The 27,231-nt window shown below is 39.9% G+C and overlaps 1 protein-coding gene across 4 annotated transcripts in view; it reads right to left on the bottom strand.

The window, feature by feature from the left end:
• The window catches only part of P4HA2 (prolyl 4-hydroxylase subunit alpha 2), a 67,293-nt gene that overhangs the window by 3,914 nt on the left and 36,148 nt on the right, over window positions 1-27,231 (bottom strand). For 2 of the 4 annotated variants that reach the window (XM_032209583.1, XM_032209582.1), the window contains exons 6-13: window positions 23,064-23,201; window positions 20,555-20,794; window positions 17,680-17,882; window positions 15,589-15,765; window positions 12,203-12,273; window positions 11,664-11,763; window positions 5,854-5,907; window positions 1,438-1,503 (exon numbers count right to left, since the gene is read on the bottom strand). In XM_032209583.1, the coding sequence (XP_032065474.1) occupies window positions 1,438-1,503; window positions 5,854-5,907; window positions 11,664-11,763; window positions 12,203-12,273; window positions 15,589-15,765; window positions 17,680-17,882; window positions 20,555-20,794; window positions 23,064-23,201 (1,049 nt within the window). Of the gene's footprint in view, window positions 1-1,437; window positions 1,630-5,853; window positions 5,908-11,663; window positions 11,764-12,202; window positions 12,274-15,588; window positions 15,766-17,679; window positions 17,883-20,554; window positions 20,795-23,063; window positions 23,202-27,231 lie in introns of all 4 variants that reach the window. The other 2 variants (XR_004254685.1, XM_032209584.1) reach the window with 2 other exon arrangements.

Raw genomic sequence — 27,231 nt, 5'->3', positions numbered from 1 at the left:
AGGATTACTTGTATATGGCTTGAAGACTGCAGCCTTCATCTCTTCCAGATTTTGGAAGGATTACACTACTAATCAGAGAATAAAGACTACAGTCTTCTGGACAATGCATTTGTTTAGTAAATTGAAAAATTGCCTTAGCTCTAATGATACTGCTTAATTCTATTCTTCTCTGAGCAATTTCTTTATGAATTTGAAACACTGCAATGAAACTAACATAGCTTTATTTTGGTTTAGCCACAGAACACAAGCACTTCTATCATACATAGTGCCTTCACTTTAACTAAGATGAGAAGTTACTATTTTTCTGTAATGGTTTTGAATCTAAATTATGTACAGCAGCAACTTCCTGACCGACTTATAGTTCTACATAATGTAACCAACTCTGTTTCTAGTACTAGTATTAACCTCAAAGTGATAAATGCAGTTGCAGCAGAAACAAAGGGGCAATCAAATCCCATTCTGTAACTTGGGTTTTGTTCAACTGATGGAACATATATTTGGATTAAAACTACCATGTTTTAATTTAGGGACAATGAGGCACCTCTAAAGAGATGCACTCATCACACAGGACATGGAATTTAGCAAATTTTAGGAAGAAATTGAAACCCTGACATGGTAACTGAACGTGAAACATCCTAATTCTTTCTGGTTCCATGCTACTTTGGAGATTCTACTGAATTGCCTTATCACTGTTAACTTTAAGCACATGTATCTTCCAGTTAAAATGGCAAAATATGACTAGAGCTGGATGTTGGCAACAGCAAGAAGAAAGCTATCAGCAATTCTTTCTCTGGATCAATGATTTTAGAAGGCTAGGTCTGTAGGTTTAATGAATGCTCCATAATTGCTAGACTGCAAATGAATCAAACCATCCTAAAAGACAATTAGTTTACACAAATGGTAGACAAAGAAATGAAATTCTTCTTTAAAGAAAATATAAAATAATTGCAAAATGTCTGGGATGTAAAAGTGGTATTCTAATGAACTAGTAACAATAATAATAACTACAATGCAGGCACATATCTGGAATAAACTAATGCCTTTTATTAGTCATTTCCTAAGAAAAATCTTTAAAAACTGAGATCCCGATTGAAAGAGCTGCAACATTTAACACTTTCATGTCCTGGGAAGTAAAACGAGAACAGATTTTGTGGCTGCACAAATAATAATGATTGAATAGGTTCCCAAATCAGTTCTCACAAAAGCTCCACTGTTAAAAATGTATTTTAGTCACTAATTTCCTTTGCACAATTAAGCCAAACTTCATAGTATACATGAAGCAAGAAGATGGGAAAATAAATCTCCACAAATACTATGACTTTATTTAACACTGGGTCAACAATCTCTAAAAAAATATCATGCAATTAATTCCATTTAAGATGGTAGCATGAAAAAAAACAAGTCTTACTCTACTTGTCCAAGACTTCTCATACTTACATAGTTCAAAAAAGTGGCCAAACGGTTCCCAGTCCCTAAACGCTTGAAAACATCAGGTTCATCTTTCTATAAAATTAAATAAAAGTAAACTGCAACTTTCAAGCACAGGGACAAGAATACAAAGATACTTACATAGTTAAGAAATGTTGCTAGCCTATTTCCTTCCGTTTTGAGTGTGATGTCAAAGGGTCGCTGAAACAAACAACAACTTTAACCCAACTTCCAAATTGATTGCAGGTTTGTTGCTTTGGAAACAGGATGTGGAGGTTGTCTACAAATCTTAATACGAGAAAGTCGCACCCAATTGTTCCAGGGACTTTTTCTCAGGTGTATATTGCAGGTTTAAGTCAATAGCAATAGCAGTAGACTTATATACCGCTTCATAGGGCTTTCAGCCCTCTCTAAGCGGTTTACAGAGAGTCAGCATATTGCCCCCAACAATCTGGGTCCTCATTTTACCCACCTCGGAAGGATGGAAGGCTGAGTCAACCCTGAGCCGGTGAGATTTGAACCGCTGAACTGCTGATCTAGCAGTAGCCTGCAGTGCTGCATTTAACCACTGCGCCACCTCGGCTCTAAGTCAAAGTCCCAGATGCAATAGCATATTAATTCAACATATCCAAAAAACATGTCTGCAAACTAACAGTTGTTTTAGTCCACACACTGTGCTAAACCAAAGTTTATTTACAATAGTGGCGAATATCTGTCGCTCGGATGTAGGATGAGGGATGAAGGATTGTTCTCTGACTTATTAAGTCATTTTCTAAGAAATTTCCTAAAAAACCTGAGATCCTGATTGAAAAAGTTGCAATATTTAACACTTTCACATCATGAGTGCCCATATGCTTGGAGAAGGAATCTTTACCCTCGTAGTTTTTTTAACCATGTCAAAGTTACAAACCACCATGGGTGGCTTCACACAATACACTTAGCCAAAAATAAACAAAACACACAAATCCTCTGTGAATGACAGGAGTTGTAATATATCAGATATGCTGGTAGGTTCATTCCTTGCACTATAAAAAAATGAAAGGGCACTTTTCAGCCAATAGAAATCAAAAGTGCCATTTCCCCATCATGATCAGCAGCCAAGAACAGAAAGTCTGACAGAAATATGTTGTGTTACTAAATCCCAACTAGCCACAGAGAGACTCTCCTTATCTTTGTACATTGGGGGGGGGGGGGGGGAAAAAGCAATGTAAGTAAGAGCAATTAATATTTTCCTATTAAAAACAAGGTTCTTTCAGGCCTTTATTGTGCTATGATGGATGACAAAAGCAGCAATGCTTTCAGCTAAGCGAATGCTGTTTTTCTGGAACTACAACGAGGAATTGTTCCCGGAAAATACTGTTAGCATCAATAAATGTGTGATATTAATGCCACAGGAATCCCCAAACTTTCTGATCTGGTTATCACACCTGAAATTTGAGACCATGTTACAGTAGTAGGATGGAGGGGAGCCAATAGGATAGATTTTTAAAAACCCATTTAAATTTATAAATATAACAACATGTTAAAAACAGCATAACAGCTCTTAAATAAATGAAAACTGGTCTTCAGAATGATTTATGATCAGTCCCAAAATATTTTTTATAAGTGTAGGAGAATCTATAAACAAATAAGCAAAGCTATGACTGCCTGTGAATGGCAGGTTAGTGTGTAATAAATCTGCCTGCATCCACGGTTTAATTGTGGATGAGAAAGCAACCTGGCATGCATAATCTGGGTGGGGCTGGAGGAGGAGGTCCTTCTCTTGGAAATATGCCCATCTGGGTTGCAGGTTTGGCACCAGCCACAATCCCAGGGAAAGAGATATGGCCATCTGCAACTCATTGAGGGCTCTTAGAAGCTCTGCCTAGTAGATATGTTGATGTGAGACTCTCTGGCTTCAGCTCAGCTTTCAGGAACAAAGTTGCATTGATTGCCAGTTGGCTACCAATGGCAATTCAAGCTGCTGTTTATTATCTATAATGCCTTATATGGCATAGGGTTTAGATACCTGTGAGACCACTTATTTCCAGTTGTTTCTGTTGAGCCAATGCATTCCAACAGAGTGGAGTGCTTCAAGTCCTCTGTTAAATGTTACCATCTTGTGGGACAGAGCAAGTATGCTCTCTCTGTTGTGGGTTCCTCTGGAACAGTATCTCCTCTGATATAAGGATGGCACCATGTCTCCCGGGTTTCTGGAAACCTTTGAAAACTTGCCTCTAGTCCCAGGCCTGAAGTTGATGTCTGTCATTGTTTAATGAACCCAGTTTTCTTTTCTGGATTTTGTTAACAGAGTATTTTAGTCTGGGCTGCCAGTTGACTTAATGTTTCTCGCTATTTTTATATTTTTTAGTTTTGTATGCTGCCCACAGTTGACTGGAATGGGACAGCTAATAAATTTCAATCAATCGATCAATAAACAGTTATACAACTGCTTTGGAAACTTTAATTATCATAAAATAGCAGCAAATGGATTCAAGTTATAACCTGTGCTATATACAGAGCCTGGAGGACCAGTCCAAATCCCTAAGAAATCCAGCTGCTAACTTTCCTCAAACTTGGCTGCTGACAGCTAAATTCCAAGCGTTACATATCATCCAAGAATGAATATCTTGTTGATTGTTTCGTTGTCCCCTTTACAGAGATCAGTTTTAGCGAAGAAGCTGTAAATATCCACTGATTTGTAATAACAGATTTGTCCTCACAGAGATGCAATCAGATAATAGCTTGTTTTATCATGTCTTTATATAGTAAGACATGATCCCACATCTCTAATATACACAAAGGGAAGGAATGGAAAAAAAAGTCAAGAAATAGTGCTACTCTAAGATGTTAAAACTATTATGAGACTATTTTTTTAATTTGAGTTGTTTCCATAATAATAGTTTGTGGAATGCAACAAATATAACCTTAACTTTAGTAAAGCATTTCACTAAAATATTTAAAGATATCCTGATTGATAAACTAATTAAATGTTTAAGTAGATAATATAGATCGCTTGAAAATCATACTCAGTATTCATCAACAATGTATCATAAATTGGGAAAAGATATCAAGAAAGTTGCCATAAAATGAAGCAGTTAGAGGCTCACTTCAATTCTGTGTATCTAGAACCTACACATGTGCCTCTTTGGATCTTCAGAGATGGGCATAGTTTGTTGCAGGAAATGCTAAATTGTAGTAATTGTTGACCATGTAAAAATTGGAACCACCTCAACAATCTTCAAACTCTTATTACAGAACCACTGAAAAGTAGCATGAACATGATTTGAAAGATGCTCTACTTCTTAGTTGGAACCTGAACAATGTATTAGACAAACATATGGTTACCTCTTAATTAACTTCTTCTAGAGACAGCTGAAATAGAAGTGTGATCTAATCTCACCAAGTGTTTCCTATCCCCATTTGACTTTATTGGCGAACATATAGATGGCTGGAAATATACTACTGGAAGAAAAGCCACAATATTGTTTCTTGGTATTATTATTCTCCATATCATGAGGAAGATTTTTCAGGAAAAGATGGGCCGATAAATGACATCTCTTTTCAAAACGCATGAACTTTAAAGTTCTCTGCCTCAACCTTAGACACAATACAGCTGCCTACTAATCACTTCCCTTAATACTCCCATCTTCTTTAAAAATCACTATTTTCATTTTATGTTGATATAAGTTTGGGAAAACTAGAAAAATTGCCTGCCAGGAGACAGATAATGTATATATTTTCAGGAAAGGAGTGGGGGTGGGCATATCTTTTTTGGGGAGGGCTGGTGGTGTTCTTTGACATTACACCCAACCTTGGACTAATCACCACTTGGCTTATAATTAAAAGTAATTTATGGGAGGAAATCCTAATTTTTCTAATTGAGAGAAAGTAATTTAGAAAAAATACAGAAGTCATATACTGCTTTCTTTACTCTTCATTTGTTTCTTCAAATATAAATGCTTAAATATAATCCATTCCTAGCAAACATTATATTTCATATTTTGTAAGAAAAAATTGTTTCCATGAATATGATACTAGTACTTGTTCATAGTCACCCTGTGAGCTAAACACAAGATGACATGGATTCCCTAAAATCTTTTTTTATATATAAAACCAGCAGCATTAGAGGGAAGTTGAATAAATCAGTTATGACAGTGGAAAGTGAAGGTTAACCCCACACCCAATGTCTATTTCAATGAACTTCTTGATAATACTTTTCTAGGAGATGGAGCAATTTAATTCAGGGTGCCAGTAAGGGACAAATACAGGTTCTTTAATCAATGCTCTAATCACAAACCATATCAGTCCCACCCTGTTCTTTCTTGTATGAACAAAAAAATATGTTGAAACTAACTAGGAGTTTCCTCACCTCTAGTTTAGCCCTTAAGGTATCAGATATCCTTAGCAATAATTGGGAAAAGTACCTAAAATATGAAATCTTACCCTAGAGAAGTCAAAATGTGGCTCATATTGTCCTCCCATGCCATAATTAGCAACCTAAAATGTACAAAAGGGTAATATATTAGCAAAATTAAAGCAAAACCTCCTAAGCAAAATAAAATATGGTAATCTTTCAAAACACATTTTGCTTTTAAACGTCAATATAATGTTGCATGGTGAATGTGTGTCAATACAGTGCATGTTTCTCTGGTGAGATGTGGACAACACTAAGTTAATTTACAAGGAAGATTATAGCTTAGAGATCTTATCTTGATAAAATAGTGTGAATGTGGAGTAAGATTTTGTTGCATTAGTCACATACTGGTAAAATTTCCTAAAACTGTTCTTACCCAGGGCAAGGAATTCTCCATGTTGTATATGTATGTATGCAATGCAATATTAATTTGGTTTGATGCTTTAATTACCATACAAGGATTTATTTTATCCATTTATGATTTAACATAGAATAAACCAAGGAAAAAAAATAGTTTTGAGAAGGCAGTGTATTGTCCACAGGGAAAGAGACATGAGATAGAAAACGTAATAACGTTCTGTATAGAGAAACTGGCTTTTTTATTCTTGAATTGTTTCACATTTTTTCTTAAGCTATGTTAAAAATAGCAATTGGAAGAGAGCAAATCACCATCTTTTTTGCAGTAAAAATTCTAGTGGTGCAGAAGTCTGAAATCTCAGCTCTTTGTCAAAGTCTGTCAGTCAAAAACTGCATTAACTCTTAATGTACTTCCTTAGACTACTGTATTTTTGGGAGTATAAGGCACATCTTTTTTCCTCAAAAAAGAGGCTGAAAATCTGGGTGGGTCTTATACACTGAACAGCATTTTTTACCTGCCAAAACCCTTCCTCCCCTTCACCAAAATGGCCGCGCATTGCCTTTAGGAGGCTTCCAGAGTGCTCCTGGGGGCTGGAGAGGGCAGAAATGAGTGAAAAACAGGCTGTTTTTTGCTCAATCCCTCCCTCCCCCCAGTCCACAGGAGCACTCTACAAACTTCCTAAAGGCTATTCATGCCCTTTTTTGGGGGGAAAAATGGGCCTGTTTTTGCGAAAAACAAGCCGTTTTTGGGAGGACTGCAGAATGCAAAACCTTTTTTAAAAAATTTGCCTCTTCAAAATCTTGGTGCGTCTTATACTTTGAAAAATACGGAAGGTGTTGGCCTGGAAACTAGGAGAATGTGACATCTAGGCCATCCTGAGGCAGGAAAGCCAGCTGGGTGGCTTTGGACTAATAACTTAATTCAACCACTTTACAGGGTTGTTGTGATGAAAATAGGAGGCAGGAATATTGGGAATGGTCACCACCTTGAGTTGACCATAATTTTAAAAAGGTGAAATAAAAATCCCATAATAATAATATTAATATGTAACCACAACAGGTGCAAAACCTCAACTGGCACAAGTAGAGCAACAAAGTGCTTTGAGGGCAAAACCCGTGAAACTGGTGAACAAGCAAGTGAGCAATTGGGCAAAACCAAATGGCAACAAGACTCACACTGAGAGCAAGCAGTAATATACAGAAATGATGATTATAGCATCCTAGGTTCCTGGGAATAATTCAGTGAGAATGAAGATCAACACCAGCTAAGGAATTGGCAGCTGTGATTTCATTGCCATGTATAATAAATCCTGAACCTATTGGATTTCAAAGTGTAGACCTTTTTTTGCTGTTCTAATTTTTAAAAAGCAGCTACTGGATTTTAAACATGGGGCAATGATGAGAAGATATGCTGCACATCAGGGGTGGGTTCTGGCTGCTGCCACTGCCGGTTTGCTCAGGAATGCGCACTGAGCTTGATGCACGTTATATCTGCATGCGCAGTACTGAAAAAAAATGATGGTGTCTCCCAAACCGATAGAACCGGTTCGGGGGCGTGGCAAGCTGAATTACTACCTACTCGGCCGAACTGGTAGGAACCCACCTCTGTTGCACATATAGTTGGAACTTCCTGTTAAATGTTATTGGCAGCCATTACTGTTTGTAGAATTTTCAATTATAAAAATCTCAATCAAAATTTGAAGATGATCGCTCTCTCTTTGATCGCTCAAAGAAAACTCTGGGCCTGGGCTGCGGGTGGACAGATGATGGCAGCATTGTGTGTTCGCACTGAACCCCCGCAGGACCTTTTGACCAACAAATTTACAGAAGAAGAGAGGGGTTATAAGACACTCCCCCATATATTCCACCTGAACTGTAATTGGTCTCCAGCCACTTCAACCTTGAACACTAAGAGCCAATTCTGTCATCTGAACTCGCATCTTAAATTTTAATCAACTGCGCAATTTATTTTAGTTTCTTTCTTTTCTTTCATCTTTTTCTTCTCTCTTTGTATGGGATATGCATGGGATACGTATGAGATGAATGAATGTCCCACTTTTTACTATTATATTGTTGTAATTTTCTGTGTTTTAACTCTTACGTGGGGACTGTTTGAGGGAGTGCATGGGTATGTATGATTCGGAGGACCTGCCGGGAGATGCGGGGGCCATGGGGGTGGTTGAGGGGACCAGAGACACGGGAGAGGGTCGGAGTATTACGGTCGTAACAGGGAGGGGCAGATATGGCGGGGACTTTAGGGCAAGCCATTACCGGGGAAGGAGGGTTCGCTACATTACAGAGATCCCTCCTTCCGGCCCTATGAGTCCCACTCTGAGACCAGATGGCGCAAGTAGTCAGGACCCTGGACTCAGGCTGCTGTCGCTAAATGCCAGGTCTGTGGTACATAAAGCTCCTCTCGTCCGGGACTTAATTTTAGACGAGAGGGCAGACCTGGCATGTATTACTGAAACCTGGCTGGGCCCAGAGGGAGGAGTCCCCCTTGTAGAGCTGTGCCCAGAAGGATTTCAGGTGCTGCACCAGCCGAGAGCCCAGGGAAGGGGTGGGGGTGCGGCCATTGTTATCCGGGAGTCGTTAGCTCCTCGTAGGGTCCCTGCTCCGGAGCTTGTCGGGTGTGAGTCTCTGCTGATAAAGTTGGACCTCAAGGGTCAAGTGGGTCTGCTGTTAACGTACCTGCCTCCCAACAGCGTTGCAGCAGCCCTCCCCTCGCTCCTCGAGTCGGTAGCTGAGCTGGCAATTGAGTTCCCTAGGTTGATGGTCCTGGGGGACTTTAATTTGCCGTCGCTCGGTGAAAACTCTGATGGGGCGCAGGAGTTCATGGCTTCCATGACAGCCATGGGCTTGACCCAAATAATCCGGGGCCCAACCCATTCAGCGGGTCACATACTCGACCTCGTATTCCTCTCGGAGCAGTGGATTTGTGATCTTGGTCTGAGGGGTAACGACATCATACCCCTGTCGTGGTCAGACCACTGCCTACTGAGGCTTGACTTCCGGAGACCAAACCCCCACTGTAGGGAGGAGGAACCGACCAGGTGGTTCCGCCCCAGGCGACTTATGGAGCCGTTAAGGTTCCAGACGGAGCTTGGGGTCATTCCTGATACTCTCGCCCACAGTCCGGTAGAGACTCTGGTTGCTGCTTGGCACTCGGCAGCATCGGAGGCCCTCGACCGGATTGCGCCACTACGGCCCCTCCGAGGCGGCGGATCCCGGAGACCTCCTTGGTTCACCGAGGAACTCCGGGAGATGAAGCGCCGGAGGAGATGCCTAGAGCACCGATGGAGGTCCGATAAGTCCGAATCGAACCGAGCAATGGTAACCACCAGCACCAAGGAATACACCAGGGCACTTAGGGCAGTGAAAAGATCTTATATAGCCACCTTGGTTGCGTCCGCTGAGTCCCGCCCAGCCGCCCTGTTTAGAATAACCCGCTCCCTACTAAATAAGAGGGAAGCGGGGGAACCCTTGCAGGGCAGAGCTGAGGATTATGCCCAATTCTTAGCGGACAAAATTGCTCAGTTTCGGTCGGACTTGGACTCTATCTCTGCAGTTCCAGCCGAGGCACAAGAGGATGAAGTAGACCACCTCTGGGTTGAGTTTCAGGATGTTGCCCCCGGGGATGTGGACAAGGCCATGAGGGCTGTAAGTGCCTCCACCTGTGTACTGGACCCGTGTCCCTCATGGCTGGTTACTAACAGCAGTGAGGTGACACGAGGCTGGATCCAGGCGGTTGTTACCGCCTCTCTTCGGGAGGGGAACTTCCCCGCCGCGTTAAAAGCGGCGGTGGTGAGACCCCTCCTGAAGAAGCCATCTCTGGATCCAGCTGTTCTTAATAACTATCGCCCAGTCTCCAACCTTCCCTTTCTTGGGAAGGTTGTTGAGAAGGTGGTGGCCTTCCAGCTCCAGCGGTCCTTGGAGGAAGCAAGCTATCTTGACCCCTTCCAGTCAGGCTTCAGACCCGGTTACAGCACAGAAACCGCTTTGGTCGCATTGACCGATGATCTTTGGAGAGCCAGAGATGGAGGACATCCCTCCATCCTGGTTCTCCTTGACCTCTCAGCGGCTTTCGATACCATCGACCATGGTATCCTTCTGCGACGACTGCGGGAGGTGGGAGTGGGAGGCACCGTGTTGCGGTGGTTCTCCTCCTACCTCTCGGACAGGTCGCAGTCGGTGTTAGTGGGGGGGCAGAGATCGACCCCTAGGCCCCTAACATATGGGGTGCCTCAGGGTTCGGTCTTATCCCCCCTACTATTCAACATCTACATGAAACCGCTGGGAGAGATCATCCGCAAGCACGGGATAAGATACCATCAATATGTGGACGATACCCAGTTGTATCTGTCCGCCCCGTGCCAACTCAATGAAGCGGCAGACGTGATGAACCGAGGCCTTGAGGCCGTTATGGACTGGATGAGGGCTAACAAGCTTGTACTCAACCCAGAAAAGACCGAGTGGCTGTTGTGCTTCCCTCCCAAAGATTCGACCAATATTCCATCACTCAGGCTGGGGGGTCAAATTCTACACCCCTCAGAGAGGGTTCGCAACTTGGGAGTCCTCCTGGATCCACAGCTATCCTTTGACCACCACCTGACGGCTGTGACCAGGGGGGCATTTGCCCAGGTTCGCCTGGTGCGCCAGTTGCGACCCTACCTGAATCGGGAGGCTCTCACAACAGTCACTCGGGCCCTTGTGACCTCTAGGCTGGAATACTGCAATGTGCTCTACATGGGGCTGCCCTTGAAGAGCATCCGGCGACTTCAGCTAGTCCAGAACGCGGCTGCGCGAGTGATTGTGGGTGCACCTCGGTTCACCCACATAACACCTATCCTCCGCGAGCTGCGCTGGCTACCTGTCGATCTCCGGGTGCGCTTCAAGGTGCTATTAGTCACCCATAAAGCCCTTCATGGTAGTGGATCTGCGTACTTGAGAGACCGCCTTCTGCCAATTACCTCCCTGCGACCAATTAGATCTCATAGATTGGGCCTCCTCCGAATTCCATCTGCCAGCCAGTGCCGGCTGGCAACTACAAGGAGGAGGGCCTTTTCAGTAGTAGCTCCGACCCTTTGGAACGAGCTCCCCGTGGAGATTCGTACTCTCACCACCGTCCAGGCCTTCCGCATAGCCCTTAAGACCTGGCTAGCCCGTCAGGCCTGGGGACAAAGATAGCCGCCCCTCCCGAATGATGAATGAATGTTGCCTATTATTTTTACTTATGTGTGTCTACGTTATTGTTTGTATTCCCCTTCCTGATTTTATGTGAGCCGCCCTGAGTCCCCTCAGGGAAAAGGGCGGCCTATAAATGTTAATAAACTCAAACTCAAACTCTTTTTGCAGGATGGTGGCCCACTGTTTTTTGTTTCATAATATTCAGGACATTACACATTCAACACATTTCATACAGTCTTGCTTCAAGACAGAAGGCAGAGCCTTGTGTAAAGGAGGTAAACGGTAACATACTCACCTGCAACAATTCAGCTGTTTTGGTAGTTAATCCTGTAATCTGCTCCATTCGATGATTTACTTTGGCAATAACCAGATCTTCCTCTTCCTCCAGCCAGGAACTTTCAGAAAAAGAGATTATGTACAGGAATTTACAAGTCTCAACTCATGAAATTTAAAGGCAGGCATATAGACTCACTTTCTTTCATATCTTCACTCCACTTTGCAGATGAGTCAACATTTACAGCACTTCTTCAAAAACCAACTTTTAGTTTTTAGCCATTAAGCAATAGTTTACATAATAATACATTGCAACTTGACATTGTAGGTTTTATATATATTTTTTGTAAAATATAATACATAATAATACTGTACATAAAATCTATACCGTAGAATAAAATAGTAAGAAAAGCAAAAATATTAAACATTTCAATAGTTCTTCGTTCAATAAGGTTTTAATTATTAGTCAAGTTTTGAATGATGTGCATTTCAAGGTTTTAATTTATTATCAATATGTTTTAAAATTATTCTATAAAAAAGAGGATGAAATTTATTCTTTACCTTTTGGAAACCCGGTAGTTTGCTACTGTTAGTACACCTGTTTTAGGGTCCCGGACTGTAGCTCTTGCCAACTGCATCAAAAGATATGCAAGATTTACTAGCTTCAATTACACACACACACACACACACAAACTCATCTTGCATTTTTATTCCCAAGCATTCCATAAGATTCTTCTAAGAAGCATTTTGTGCAGTATTGCAGCTTATCCTATATTCTGAAAGGCAAGGTATTGCATTAGAGGTAAATAAATTCATCACTTTAAATATTGTTTTGACTCTTCGGGGTTTAGAAATGGGAAAAGGTAGTTTTTCCTTGCCACACACCTCAAGCTCATACCACAGGATTTTTGGGGGGTAGGTGGAGGAGGGGTTACAGACTTTACTTACATATCAGTCCTCAGTTAATGCCTGCTTGTTCAGAAACCATTCAAAATTATTATGCCACTGAACAAGGAGATATACAACTGGTCCTTGTAGCTGTGGTCATCAGTGTCCCCACATTCACATGATCCACCATTTTCCATCTTCCTGCTAGCTTCCCAAAAGCTGTGTCAATGGGGAAGCCAACAGGAGGTCGCAAATAGTGACATTGTGCTTAATGACCCTGTACAGAATCTGCTTAATGACAGCAACTAGAATTGATGCAACTGTCATCATAAGTTGGTGTGGTTTGACTCTGTCACTTAGGAACAGAATTGGTGGTCCCAATTAGTGTTATTAAGTGAGAACTATTTGTAATTTTGTAATATGCTGGTATATGTTATAGGATTCCTATTTGTTCTTCATGCTAGAGTTAAATACACTTAATCCTATATGGGTTGGTAATGACAGTGAAATGCAAAACCGCTGTCCCAAAACTGGAAAGCAGACCATAATGTATGGAACTCAGAGGATTTCAGGGAGAAATGGGCAAAGCCCAGTACAACAACAGCTCTATATAAATAGCCAATAACACTCACTTCTTGTGTTACCACTGATAATAATACCTAACCTGGTAATGAAATATCTTCAGGAGGAAAACCAAGCTCAGACAATACCAACAAAGCTGTATCAAACCTTGATGATTGCATCTTTCATTAGCTGGTATGTAATCAAGGCAAACAAAGAACTATTACAGAATTTGCAAGGGAAATGGTACTATATTAGGAGACAGGCTTTAATTTATCTTTAACAAAAGTAAGAATACCCCCCCCCCCTTGGCAGTCCTCAGGGCCCAGTCCTCTTGGCATCTCACTCAAAGAAGCACCTCAAAGAACCCACTGAGAGCTTGTCCCTTGCCAGAACTCCCTAACATTTCTAATATATTCATACAACAGACTGCATCATAAAGAAGTGATTAATTTTTACTTAATATCCTGCAGCAGTGTATAATGAGCAGAAAGAGTTTTGAAGACTAACATCCTACCGCCTGAGGCTAGCGCAGAGACAGATTACTAAAGGAAATGGGAATGATTAGGAAAGACTTTGCAAAGAGTTTAATTTGGTTGAACCAATCAGGGATCTGGCCCACATGACCACAAGTATGCCTGTAATCATGGCAGTGTGACTGCACCTTAATTGTGGCACAAACATTTATTTAAAACAATGCCACTTCACTAATATGAGTTCTATGTATTCTAATAGACAACACTCATAATTATTCTTTTTGTCAGCATTTTTCTTCCCAAGCTTAATTCATTTTTTCCATATTATTTCTTTGGTCTCTTAATATCCCTATTAATTATCTTGTCTTGACATGTAGCTTTTGGCACAATGAAATGCCAGATTCCTGACTCATGTGCTATTCTGTTGTAATAAGCTCTTGCTCCAGAAATCAGGATCAGAAACTCAGTTTAAAGTATTGCTTGAAGTGATTTAATTCTGAATTTCTAATATATGTAATAATGTGGCTACATTTTGTCATTGTCTTTTTAAAAAAGCAAGAAATTAAAATGAAATATCCATATTAAATAGCAGCAAGTTATCGCTCCTCTTTTCAGTTTGGAATTGGAACCACAAAAATTAGTATTGCTAAAACTAAGGTTAAAAAAGAAAAAAATATTCATGTAAGTTACAATTTCATATTTTGTTCTTGTTTTTCTTCAAGTCCTGGGCATAAATTTTACCTTAACACCACCACCAACTTTTAGATCTGATAAAAGATAAATATATGTTGTCTACGACAGTAATAAATTCTTATTTCAAACTTTTTAACATCACAATATGGATGAATATATCTTTTAATTGCTGATCAATTGCTATATTATCACAACTTTAGCCTATCCTGGACCCTAGTGTGTATTTGAATGAGTGATTAAAAATGAGTAGCAACATATACTTCCCATAAAACTACGCATCTGTATTTCAAAAGGAAATGGTTTATACAGTTAATGCAATTAATACTGCTAAATTTATCTGATTATTTTCATGTATAAATACAATAAAACAGTTTCATTTAATTATAGTCCAAGATTGTCATTAGAAAAACATTACAGCAACTTTATTTATTTATCAGATCCACATCTAAAGAATCTGGGCTTCAAATAGGCAGATATTAATATATAGCTTTGTTCTTTTTAAACATCCTGCACTAAATGAAATAATCATGTTTCCAGTTCAGTCCAAGATTTTATGATGTCTAAGAACCAGAGAAAGTAATGATAAATCATCAGAAAAATGTCTTTATTTGTAGAGATGAAAGTCATGAAGAATATTAAATGAGGTGAACTAATGGATGAACAAGAATTATGACTTCAGAAACATTTAAAATAAATCCACGTTCTTAAAAAAAATCCTTATTCAACTGCTACATTTCTTAACCTCATTCGTCAATGTAATTTTTTTTTCAATTTCTGACCATTAACTTACTCTAATTCCTAATTAGAGGCGATATAGGAAATAATTACCAATGTACAAGTAATTGGAAGCTTTCTACTATTTAAAACATATGAAAAATCACAGCCTACTAGAAAAACCCAAGTTCCTAGGCTCAGTTCCTGCTATGTTTTGTAAAATAGTTTTCAGATAAGATGAAATATGCTGCTCATTATAATTAGGGTAAATCAGCTTTCTCCAGATGTGCTCATTACATTTTCCATCATTGCCAACCAGCATGGGTAGAGATTGAGCAAGTGAGCCACCATTCTTCTTCAACAATCACAGTAAACATACAAGTTTAGAATTAAGAATAAACCTTGGACAGATATTCTGCTTTCTTCTTTCCCATGAGAGTGTTAAAAGCTTTAATTTCCTGCAATTTATCTTTGTGTTAAATTGGGCAAACTATTATGCACATATTTTTTATGGAAACAGCCAGTCCCAATTCAAACAATTTCATTTTTTATTAGCTTGTATTAATTAATTGAAATGCTGATATAATTTCAGTCACTAATAAAACGAACTCTTACTTTTGGTTTAGCCAACTCCTTAATCTTCTCTATTTCTTCATCAGATAAGACTTCATAATATCTGACAATATGTGGGCTGTCCCATTCATCTTCTTCTTTAAAAGGTGCTATAATTAAATAAGGATTTTGATTTCCATTGTGGTATCTGCAAAACAACCTCTTCTGTCTTCGAGGTGTCTAGGAATATATCCAGATAAATACATTAGTTTAGATTTTGAATTATTGGTCATCACAATACAAAAGAGATGCTGAGAAAGAGTGCAGAGAAGAGCAACAAAACATGATAAAGGGTCTAGAGCAGTGTTTCTCAACCTTGGCAACTTGAAGATGTCCGGACTTCAACTCCCAGAATTCAGACATCTTCAAGTTGCCAAGGTTGAGAAACACTGGTCTAGAGGCTAAATTCTATGAAGAACGGCTAAAGGAACTAGGTATGTTTAGCTCAACGAAAAGAAGACTGAGTGGAGACAGAGACATAACAGCAGTCTTCCAATACCTGAAGGGCTCCCACAGGAAAGAGGGCATCAATTTAGAAGCAATGGGTGGAAGCTCATCAGAGGAAGATCCAATCTGGAATGGAGGAATTTTCTGACAGTGAGAACTATTAAGCAGTGGAAGAGCTTGCCAACTGGAGTTCTGGGTGTTCCATCACCTGAGTTTTTCAAGTAAAGATTGGACAACCATTTGTCTGAGATGGTTTGAGAATTCCTGCCTTGAGCAGGAGGTGGATTAGAAGACCTCCAAGGTCCTGACAGTTTCCTGACAGAACAATTAATTTTCTGACAGTGATAATAATTAGTGGAACAGCTTGCCTTCAGAAGTTGTGGGTGCTCTCATATGTGGTGGGCATGCAATGAGGCAAAAAGATATTGGAAAATGATACAATCATGGCTGGAACAAATGGTGGGAGATTAAATTCTGTTCAAACCAGATTTTCCTCCTAGGCATAATACTGGAGGGGTATAAGAAAGATGTGCTCTATTTAATTATCCATGTTTTAACTGCGGCGCGAATAACTTATTCATAGTATTGGAAAAAAGAAAGTATCCCATCAGAGTTAGACATAATTAAGAAAATTTTGGCCTGTGCGGAAGCAGATAGGCTCATCTTAGGACTAAAAAATAAAGTCGGAATATTATGAAGTTTGGAACAGATTTTATTATTGATATAAAACAAGGTGACAAGACTGGAACAAATTGTAAATGTGATTGGATAGAAGGATAGATAATGTATTAAGTAGGCTGACAGCTAATGGATGAGATTATGTGTATATACTGTGATTGTATGGTTATAATGGCTTCGCTGTGCTGCATTATTTTAAATGTAAAAACAATAAAAATATATATGTTTTTTAAAAAGAAGAAGTTGTGGTTGCTCCAACACTGTAAGCTTTTAAGGACAACAATTTGAAATGGTATAGGGTTTCCTGCCTGAGCAGGGAATTGAACTAGAAGACCTCCAAGGTCCCTTCCAATTCTGTTATTTTGTTATTCTGTCCCTTCCAACCCTATAAGCAAGGATAAGTTTAAACATGACATCTTGTCATAATTTTAAGCATTTTCTGAGCTCATTGTTACCAAACAGAATAGTCTTGAACATTACAGATGAGCAACTACATGCAATTCAAAGAAGAACTATTCATTATTCATCTGAAATGGCAACTGTTTTTCAAATTGTTCTCTGTGTTTCGTAATGGAGGATATAGCTTCTTGGTGTAAAAATTAAGTTACCTTGCCATGTGAAATTACCTACTGACTTTTTTAATGTCTTTTAGCAAGTTGAAAGCAAAGATGAACTTACTTCTAAAATGTAGTCTTAAAGGAAACAATACGAGAATTTAGCCGCGTTCGAGTGCAGTCCTCCAGGCTACTTCTGCTGACTGCAATTTGGCAGTTCAAATCTCACCAGGCTCAAGGTTCACTGAGCCTTCCATCCTTTTGAGGTGGGTAAAATGAGGACTCAGGTGGTTGGGGGCAATAGACTGACTCTGTAAACCGCTTAGGGAGGACTGCAAAGCACTGTGAAGCGGTATATAAGTCTAAGTGCTATCGCTATTTAAACTAATAATCCTTGGCACTTTTTTTTACTTACCAGTTTCACACCCTCCCCTCTGCAAAGGGCTTCATAAGTCTCACGTTCTGGCAGGTAGTCCCGCGGCCTTTCATAAATGCCATTGTATGTTTTGGGCTCACTGGGGTTCACTGCCGATTTATTGATTTGGTTTCTTTCTTCTTCGCTCTCCAGCAGCTTCTCAAAGTACTGCATGTTGCTGCCTGCTCTCTCATGACCTGGGTCTTGGTTGGAAAAAAATCGTAAGAGAATCAACACAAGACTTTGAAGTCTATAGCAGGCCACCTGTTACATTATGCAGGTCAGAAGCCAGCCTCCCCCCATTTCCAATTAGGCTCTCCGTGAATTAAAGATAGGATCCTCATTGGGCTTGAAATGTACAAAGGCAATAAAGGAAGAGTGTGATGCATTGTCTCAAAAATGACATGACATGTCATGCATGTTTACCAACAAATGGCTTTTCTCTACATTAAAAAGAGCACAATTACAGGTTTGTTTTTTTAAAATAAAGCTTGTCCATTTTTTATTGAAACAGCCCAGCAGACTAGCCTAATCAATAGGAGTACAAGCAATTTGGGTTTATAGTGGAAAGGTCTGATAACCTAAAAACTCTGGATATTTTAGGGATAAAACCAGAACTGGGTCAGCAATTTAGAGGGAATAGTCTTACATCAACATTCAGTACTTTCCGATACAATTTTAAGTTTAACACAGCATCATTCGTATACAGATTAACATCAAACATGAGAGATTACATCCCAGCCTAGGTGTACAAATCAGTTCCTAATGACTTTGCAATCATGTCCATACTCAGTTACAGCATGGAAGGGTTTGATGCTGTTTTCTTTCAGAAAATATTCAGACTTTCCAGTCCAATCTACAGGTAGTTTTCACTTAACAACTGGTCAGTTAATGTCTGCTCTAAATTATAATGGACCTGGTTATGACCTGGTTCTGGAGTTCTGACACCCACCCTTGTAGACACTTGGCTCATCTTTACAGCTTTCAGGAAGCTATGACTGTGATTAAAAAGATTATTTTCTGACCTTTTCAGCTGGTTTCCAGACCAAAGCAAACAAACAAACATCCATAGGAATACATGGATTCACCTTATGATCACTACAAAAAAAGTTGTAAAATTGAGTCTGGTCACTTGGGTACCTCAATTTACAACTGCCATGACTTATGACAGAAATTCTGGATTGTAAATCAAACCCTGCTTATACAGCTTTGATATTCCCTGATTGTCTCCCTACCAAGTGCTAATCATACTCAATCCTACTTATTTGATTGACTGATTGATCAATTATTATATGCTGCCGAGGTGCCGCAGTGGTTAAATGCAGCACTGCAGGCTACTTCAGCTGACTGCAGTTCTGCAGTTCGGCTGTTCAAATCTCACCAGCTCAGGTTTGACTCAGCCTTCCATCCTTCCAAGGTGGGTAAAATGAGGACCCGGATTGTTGTTGGGGGCAATATGCTGACTCTGTAAACCGCTTAGAGAGGGCTGAAAGCCCTATGAAGCGGTATGTAAGTCTAACTGCTATTGCTATTGCTACTTCACTGTATAGGTGACTTTGAGTGGCTTAATCACTTAGTTTTTGATTTCAGGCAAGGTCATTAAGATTAACACCAATCAAGTTTGAAGGGATGAATTACAATAATTATTTTCATTGCTGGAAATCTAATATGCTTAGGGTATTTTTGTTACCATCTGCATCTCTCTGTGTGTATTGAATGTAAATATGCAGAAATATTGGAATAAAACTTCAAACATCAAAATAAAAAATGAAATCATATAGTAACTTGAATCCTTTGATTTTATTTAATACAAGACTATACCTGGGGTATTACTGTCAAACTTCTTAGCAGCAACAAAAGGAATGAGGGCAAGAAATCGAAAAAAAAGAAGAAGTCAACATTCCAAAGCAAGGGAATGATTTTGGCAAAAAGAAAATGGATAAACAAATAGAAAACAGAGGATTGATCAGAGAGCTTATTCAGTATATTTAAAATATATTCGGAAGAATAAGAAGGGAAAAAAAATCAGGATTCCACTGCAGATTTCAAGGCAATCCTGACAGAAATAGATTGGATTGTTATTTTGCCTTAGATAAACTGCACAATAATCCAAGCAAATAACAGCACTGAGTAGAAGCAGATGTTCTCAGTCTCTGGAAGTTATTAGCAATCATCTTTATAGTTAAGAAAGGGGGAAATAGAGTAAATAATCTCATGAAGCAAAGTTAATGAGATGGTATGGTCTGCTGAGAATTTGGAAATCTGGATTAAAAGATCTAAAAGTCAGCATTAGTTTCACTTTGTCTGAACAGAATTCAGGATAATTTAGCACTGTCTTCATTCAAAAGTACAGGAGAACAGTGAAGTGAGATCCTATGCTGTCAAGTGACAGGGATTCTTATCTCCAAACGGTGGTGATCACAGAACCCTCACTTTTATACATTTGGTATGGCAGGCGAGAGAGGTTTCCCAGACCAGAAATTCCATAAGCCTCTAAGGAAAAATGCATTACTTGGGATGCGCAGCTATTTGGATCAGAGGCAAAAAAAAGTGCTTTGCAGGAAATGGGGACATATCTGCTGGATTTGTTGGTGCCTCCATAATGAAGCATGGAGCAATGTGTGCCCAAGAAAACAAATGTTTGAGTTAAAGATCCAATAATGGGGCATAGACACAGTGAGACAATCTTTTCCCACCCTATGGGCATCTTCTTACTACAGGCACTTATCTTCCAGGACCAAATAGTTGCTTTATGGGACTAGGAAAAGGTGAGGCTTCTTTCAGAGATGCCAACAAAGAGAGCAAGCTGCCCACATTCCCCTTAAAGTATTGTCTCTGCTATGGATCGGAGTAAGTTTCTATTGCTACTTCTTACCTAGGATGACCAACCGTCTTGTAAGCTCTATTGCTCTGTGTAAATCCCCAAGCTGAAAAACAGCATAGCTGAGGTAATCCAAGATGTCAGCTTTACTGATGGTTGTCTGTTCACCATTATCATGCTGTTTTAGGGCTTGCTGCATCCACAGCACGGTGTGATAATAATCTCCATCATTGTAAGCTGTTTTCCCCATACCAAAACAGTCATCCACTGTCAAGGTAGATCGGTACTTTGTGCCTGAAATGAGTAAAGTACACATTAAGTACGTCTGGCAAACCTGCCTAAGCTTTTTGTCTGATAGAGTTCTACGCAATGAAGGCATGTGAGGAAAAAAATGATTTTATTTTATTATTCCCTTTGTTTTTAGATGAATGCTCTTCTAGCCCTACATGGTATCGGACCTGGCTACCTGAGAGACCGCCTCCTGCCAATCACCTCCCAAAGACCTATTAGATCGCACAGACTAGGCCTCCTCCGGATTCCATCTGCTGGCCAATGTCAGCTGGTGACCCCCTGGGGGAGGGCCTTCTCAGTAGCTGCTCCGGCCCTATGGAATGATCTCCCCGTTGAGATCAGGACCCTTACTACCCTTCCGGCCTTCCGCAAAGCGACCAAGACCTGGCTGTTACGGCAGGCCTGGGGCTGTTGAATTATCCAGCCCCATCCTAGGTTATGAATGTTGTTGAATTTTTAAGTGTTGTTTTTATTTTTTATATTCCCCTTTCCCTTCTTATTTGTAAGCCGCCCTGAGTCTTCCGAGAGTGGGCGGCATACAAGTTAATTAAATAAATTAATAAATTCTTTGGACATGGTAAAAAAAAAAGTCCCCTGAGATACACAGGAAAAGGATAGATTTTTCTAATTCCCTCCTGCCTATTCACAAAACCTCCAAATCAGATACAAATAATCAGTCCTCCTGCTGCTTTGAAAATTGCATTCCTAGGTATCACCCACTCAAGAACTGGGTTCTTGATGTTCCTTCATCTTCTTGCTTTCCTATCTTTAGTCTAGAATCCTACCAGGGTATCAGGAGATTCAGGATCAGATGACAGAATTAATTCAGTACGTGACCTTTGAGTTCATTTCCCCTTCTCTCACCAGGAATTTTTAAATTGCAACCAAACCCAAACCTGCATTGAGAGTGGAAATAGCCCTGTTTTTCCTCAGTGTGGAAGGATGCCATTTTTTCCTTAAAACTTAAAGTAGCTTGAGAACAAAAAGCAGAAAACCTCAGTCCTAATGCTCATTGGTATGAACAGTGGAATTGGAAGCTAAAGGGACTTGAGAGATTAAGTCCCACACTCTTTCCCTTGAGCCTCAAGTAAAGTAATATTTATATTTCAATGAAGTGTAAGGACAGCTGGAATCAAAAAGCAAGTATTCTAAAGTATTTCTTTCCAAGTCTGCCATCTCCCTTGTCACACCACCCCAATATCATTTAAAATCCAGGATGCGGTGGGGAGTTGCCTTTTCAAAATTTAAAACTGTCAACTGTCTCAGACACTTTCACTCAAACTTGCTTGTCTTCCCCATCGAGTGGAAATGTTTTCTGTGGTGAAAAGGAACACAGAATTAAGCAGATGCATAGCATAACCTGGCCTCTGTGGAGCCTCAATTTAGACACAAAAACCACTGAGAACAGTCTAGTTCTATTCTATTACCCAACATCCATGCTTAATTATGTATTTGATTTACCCCAACAGAGTCATCCAGATTCTGGGACAATAGAAAATATTGAAGTATACCTTTAACTCCAGATATTCATCATGTCTAGTTGCCAAATAAACTGATCCATGAGAAAAACTGGAACGAATCCCAGATTAGCATGCATTAGAGCCAAATACTGGGTTTTATTAATGGTTTATTCTACTGAAGTTTGTTATTCAAATGTTTTTAATGGACACCACTTTCTGAGGATTTTATTAGTAAATGTGGCATATAAAACTTTTGAATTAACCAAATATTACAAAAAAATATTTATAGTCACAAAGTCTGTAAGTTACTTAACTTGCTATTAAAAATATTTGTGAGGCCCAAAGATCGCATAAGTAATCTGTGAAACTAAGAAAACTAAATACTTTGTTAATTTTTGTTTTGCCTGAAATATATAGTGACCTTGAACTATTTTACAGACCGGCACATTGATCTCAACCACAATAATTCTGACAGTGCTTTGCATTAGCATAGAGCTCACCAAAAAAATGGAAACTGACTGTGTTTGTTTGTAAATCAATCTAGACAAGAGCACTACATTTCCAAGCTATTTCTACATCCTTACAATAATGCTAGGCATGCTTCTCTGAAATCTAGTGAACCATTGCTAACCATAATTTTGGAAATAACAAAACAAAATTGTCATAGAGCCAACGTAGACACAGAATGAGACACAGCATACAAATGTAGGGTTTCATAACATATTCACTGTTTTATATATATATTCAGCAGGGAACCTAATTCAAAGAAACAATATACTTCATAGAAACATCATATAGATTTCAATCATCACCTGGAAATTCTCCTTTTGATATTGTTTCAGAATCCAGGTGGTATGTGTCCTGCAAACGCATTAACGCCTTGGCAGCTCCAGTTTCATCTTCTTCATTTGGGAAAAACTGGCGCTGAACCGTCAGATTTGTAATAAAGCCTATTTGAAAAAGACAGAAATGGTTAACCCGGGTGTCTCATAAAGACTATAATCAATAGCAGATTGATCTTCAATGAAAAACATCTCTCCTGTTCCAGAGAATATGGTATATTGGATCCAAGAGTTGAAATTGAAACAGAAATAAACAATGTTCTCATCAGACTCTCAAATTGCAAAGAATATATTGCTATTTACTATTTGGCATGAAGATAAGTCCAAGTTAGCAAATGAAAATAAATGTAAGCAGTGAGAAAATATGGGCTACAAGAAGTAACGTTGATTGGTGATCATATTTTGGTCATCATGTCTACATTGGAGCAATTTAATTGTCAAAAAAACAGACTGATGAGTTGCACTAAACTTCATATTTGGATATTCCCTCTTACCACCACCCTCCAATTTCACTGTGTTCCTGCAATGTTCCAATCCCTCTCTTGCTTTGAAGAAACCACCTTCCCTTTATATCTGAACAACCTATAGTTAGCTTCTTAAAAACAATTGGAAATCTACTTCAAATCCTCATTTCCAATTCTGGTTTCAAGATACACTGTAATTTGAGTAACCCGTTCTCTGCTCTTTGGGATATAGAAAAGAAAGATGGAGAAGGGAGAAAAAAGCATGAAATTCAGCTTTAATTCTAGTGGCCAGTTCACAGCTGTATTGCTATACCTCAACAAGGGCAGTGAGTATTTAACAGACTAAATATTCTTGGGATTTAAAATGATTTGATTAAAAAAGGCCAACAGTTTTCAGCTGTTTTAGCTGAAGTTCAGAAATAAATGGCCAGGAAGAAATCTATGGTACACTCCTCCCCCCTTTAACAATTCTAAGTTTTGTTCTTTCCAAAATCCTGATAATTGCAATCCAACAAACAATGTATGCCTATAGCTTTTAATCACTGAAAGAACCTCTAATCTAACCCACCCTACATCCAAGAGTGAGAGCGATGCGGTTCCACTTCCAGTACTCACTCACATATGGCCAACATATTATAAGTAATGCAGACACAAAGCGTAAACAGAAAAGTGATTGTGTTCTCTAAACCCCTTTATAGTATTTATACCCATCCTTTGCCAGTGAAGAGGAGGTTCTCTTTTTCTGCTCTCACAAAGCTTCAAGGGATAAGGTCTCAAGATGTACTGTTAAAACATGAGCTGCACACCTTGGCTGAACCAGCACATTTCACATCCTCTATGCTTTTAGCATAAAATATAAGCACAGGATTGCCCTTAACCATATGTGGTTGATTTCTGAGAAAACAACATTTCCTCTTTAATACTACTAGAGCATTCAGAAACAACCTTTTCCTGTCAAAAATAGTTTTGCAAAAAAGGAGGAGAAATAGCTGTAAAGACTAACATCTAGACTTACATATACAAAATATTTTAGAAGAAAGCTAATAAAATAAATATAATTGATTGTAAGGCTGCATTTTAAAACAAGATTACAAATCATGATTCTAGAGGTAAAAAAATTATTTAATTCATGTTCAGCTAGCCAAACTTAAGCACGTGATTTAATGTGGTCAATAGCCAAAAACTTCAAAGGCTATTGGTTATAAAAAAGGAAAAAAAATGATTTATGCAGTTGATCACATCTGACTAGCAGCCTCCATACTACAATACCAGATGTGGAAGGAAAGAGAAATTTCATCTTAGTAAAAATCCTATGTTTGGCATCACCATAGTAGAGAGGAAGAAAAAATTATAGTTTTGCTTGCTTATTGACAGAAACCTTATTTAGTCTAACATATTTATGAATTTTTCTGATTTTCTAGAAAAGAGATTCCCATTCTCTTAGTTCTGGCTAGTTTGCAAATTGTGAGTTCTAAGAATGACTCAAAATGGATACCGCTTCCAAATAAAGCAATACATTTTTGCCGCCTAATGACATATTTAGGGAGAAAATAGGTCTTTCTTTACTATCATCCATTTATTTTTTTTAATATGTCTGGAGTACATTGCTCTCATCCAAACTTTAAGAAACACAAAGACAAATCAGTTTTCAAGAGAAAGCTTTTATCTTCCAAGTAGCACAAGAAATTCAGAAATAGGGAATGAGGTTTCTGGATCTTAGACCCTGCCTGAGAATTGGCATGATGCAGTGGTTAAACTACAAGATTAGCTGTGCGGAGACAGGTTCAAATCTTCCCTAGGCACAGAAGTCCTCTCTGTGACCTTGTGACAGCCCCTCCTCTCTTAACTAAGGCTCTGTGATAAGCTGGCTGAACCCCCTTCCCATTGCCTTGTGCATTGAAAAGGTTTCCTGGAAGTACAGTGGAAAACAAGCAGATAGAGCAACTGAATGCTAAGAATGAATGCCAAGAAGAACAACAACCCTTACAACCTGCATGGTGAAACATCAAATCTGGATGCAGGAAATTAATACTGCCACTCCCTATTCTTCCATCATAAAATTTCCTTGCAAATCTTATTGGGGTGAAAAGAAATTCTGTCTGCAGACAGATTTGAAGATGTGCAGCGGGTTGATGCATATAAAGTCTTTCTGTTCACAGTTTACATTGCAGTGAGCATATCACTGCCTGTTAACTAACTGTGCCTCCAGAGTACATCCCCAAGTCCTTTTTGGCTGCCATAGTACCTGCAGGAAACCACAGTGCTGCTTATCTACTTAGCTTCAATATCCAACCTCCAAAAGTTAAAAAAAAAGAGAGAGAGAACATTCTCCCCACCACTTTCTCTGATGACATCAATATGTCCCTGTCATGGTTTTTAGTAGGCCAAGGAAAAAGAAGTACAGCTCCAATCACAAAAATACGACTCACTCCTTTAGTAAGGCCGAGACGTAACTGGCTGTTCTCTAATCCACATTTCTCAGTCTCACCAACCACTCAGGGCTGACTAAAACATTTCTGAAAGGTTAATTATAGGCTGTAAGCAAATATAAATTTAAGAGTTGAGATGAGTCAAGATTCCTTCCTATAGAAAAGCAGCTCCAGGAATGAACCAACTTAACCCTTTTCTTTGCTTCAAATAACAATGATTCAAAAGCACACTAAAATAACTGCAACCTAATTTGAAGAGTTTAGAGTTTAGAGTTTTATTTCATTTGTATGCCGCCCTTTTCCCTAAAGGGACTCAGGGCGGCTCACAACTCAAGCAAGGGAAGGGGGATACAGACTGTTGACAGCAACACAAAACAATACATAATTAAAAAGCGCAACAATCATACCATTCGAGATAGGGGCAATGATTCTTTAGCCCCAGGCCTGTCGGAACAGCCAGGTTTTAAGGGCTATGCGGAAGGCCTGGAGGGTGGTGAGGGTGCGAATCTCCACGGGGAGTTCGTTCCAGAGGGTCGGGGCAGCAACAGAGAAGGCTCTCCTCCGGGTAGTCGCCAGTCGACACTGGCCGGCGGATGGAATTCGGAGGAGGCCTAGTCTGTGCGATCTAATCGGTCTGGTGGAGGTAATTGGCAGCAGGCGGTCTCTCAAGTACCCAGGTCCAATACCATGAAGGGCTTTATAAGTGACGACTAGCGCCTTGAAGCGTATCCGGAGACCAATAGGCAGCCAGTGCAGCTCGTGGAGGATAGGTGTTACGTGGGTGAACCGAGGTGCACCCACAATCGCTCGCGCGGCTGCATTCTGGACAAGCTGAAGTCACCGAATACTCTTCAAGGGCTGCCCCATGTAGAGCACGTTGCAGTAGTCCAGTCTGGAGGTCACAAGGGCACGAGTGACTGTTGTGAGAGCCTCCCGGTTCAGGTAGGGACGCAACTGGTGCACCAGGCGAACCTGGGCAAATGCCCCCCTGGTCACAGCTGACAAGTGGTGTTCAAAAGTCAGCTGTGGGTCCAGGAGGACTCCCAAATTGCGGACCCTGTCTGAGAGGCGTACTGTTTGACCCCCCAGCCTGAGAGATGGAACACTTGGCCAATTAGTAGGAGGGAAGCACAGCAGCCACTCGGTCTTATCTGGATTGAGTACAAGCTTGTTAACCCCCATCCAGTCCCTAACAGCCTCGAGGCCCTGGCACATCACGTCAATCGCTTCATTGAGTTGGCACGG

The sequence above is a fragment of the Thamnophis elegans genome, chromosome 2, assembly GCF_009769535.1.
Source record: "Thamnophis elegans isolate rThaEle1 chromosome 2, rThaEle1.pri, whole genome shotgun sequence".
In the NCBI taxonomy this organism is placed as follows: Eukaryota; Metazoa; Chordata; class Lepidosauria; order Squamata; family Colubridae; genus Thamnophis; species Thamnophis elegans.
This window is presented reverse-complemented; position numbering and strand designations above follow the sequence as displayed.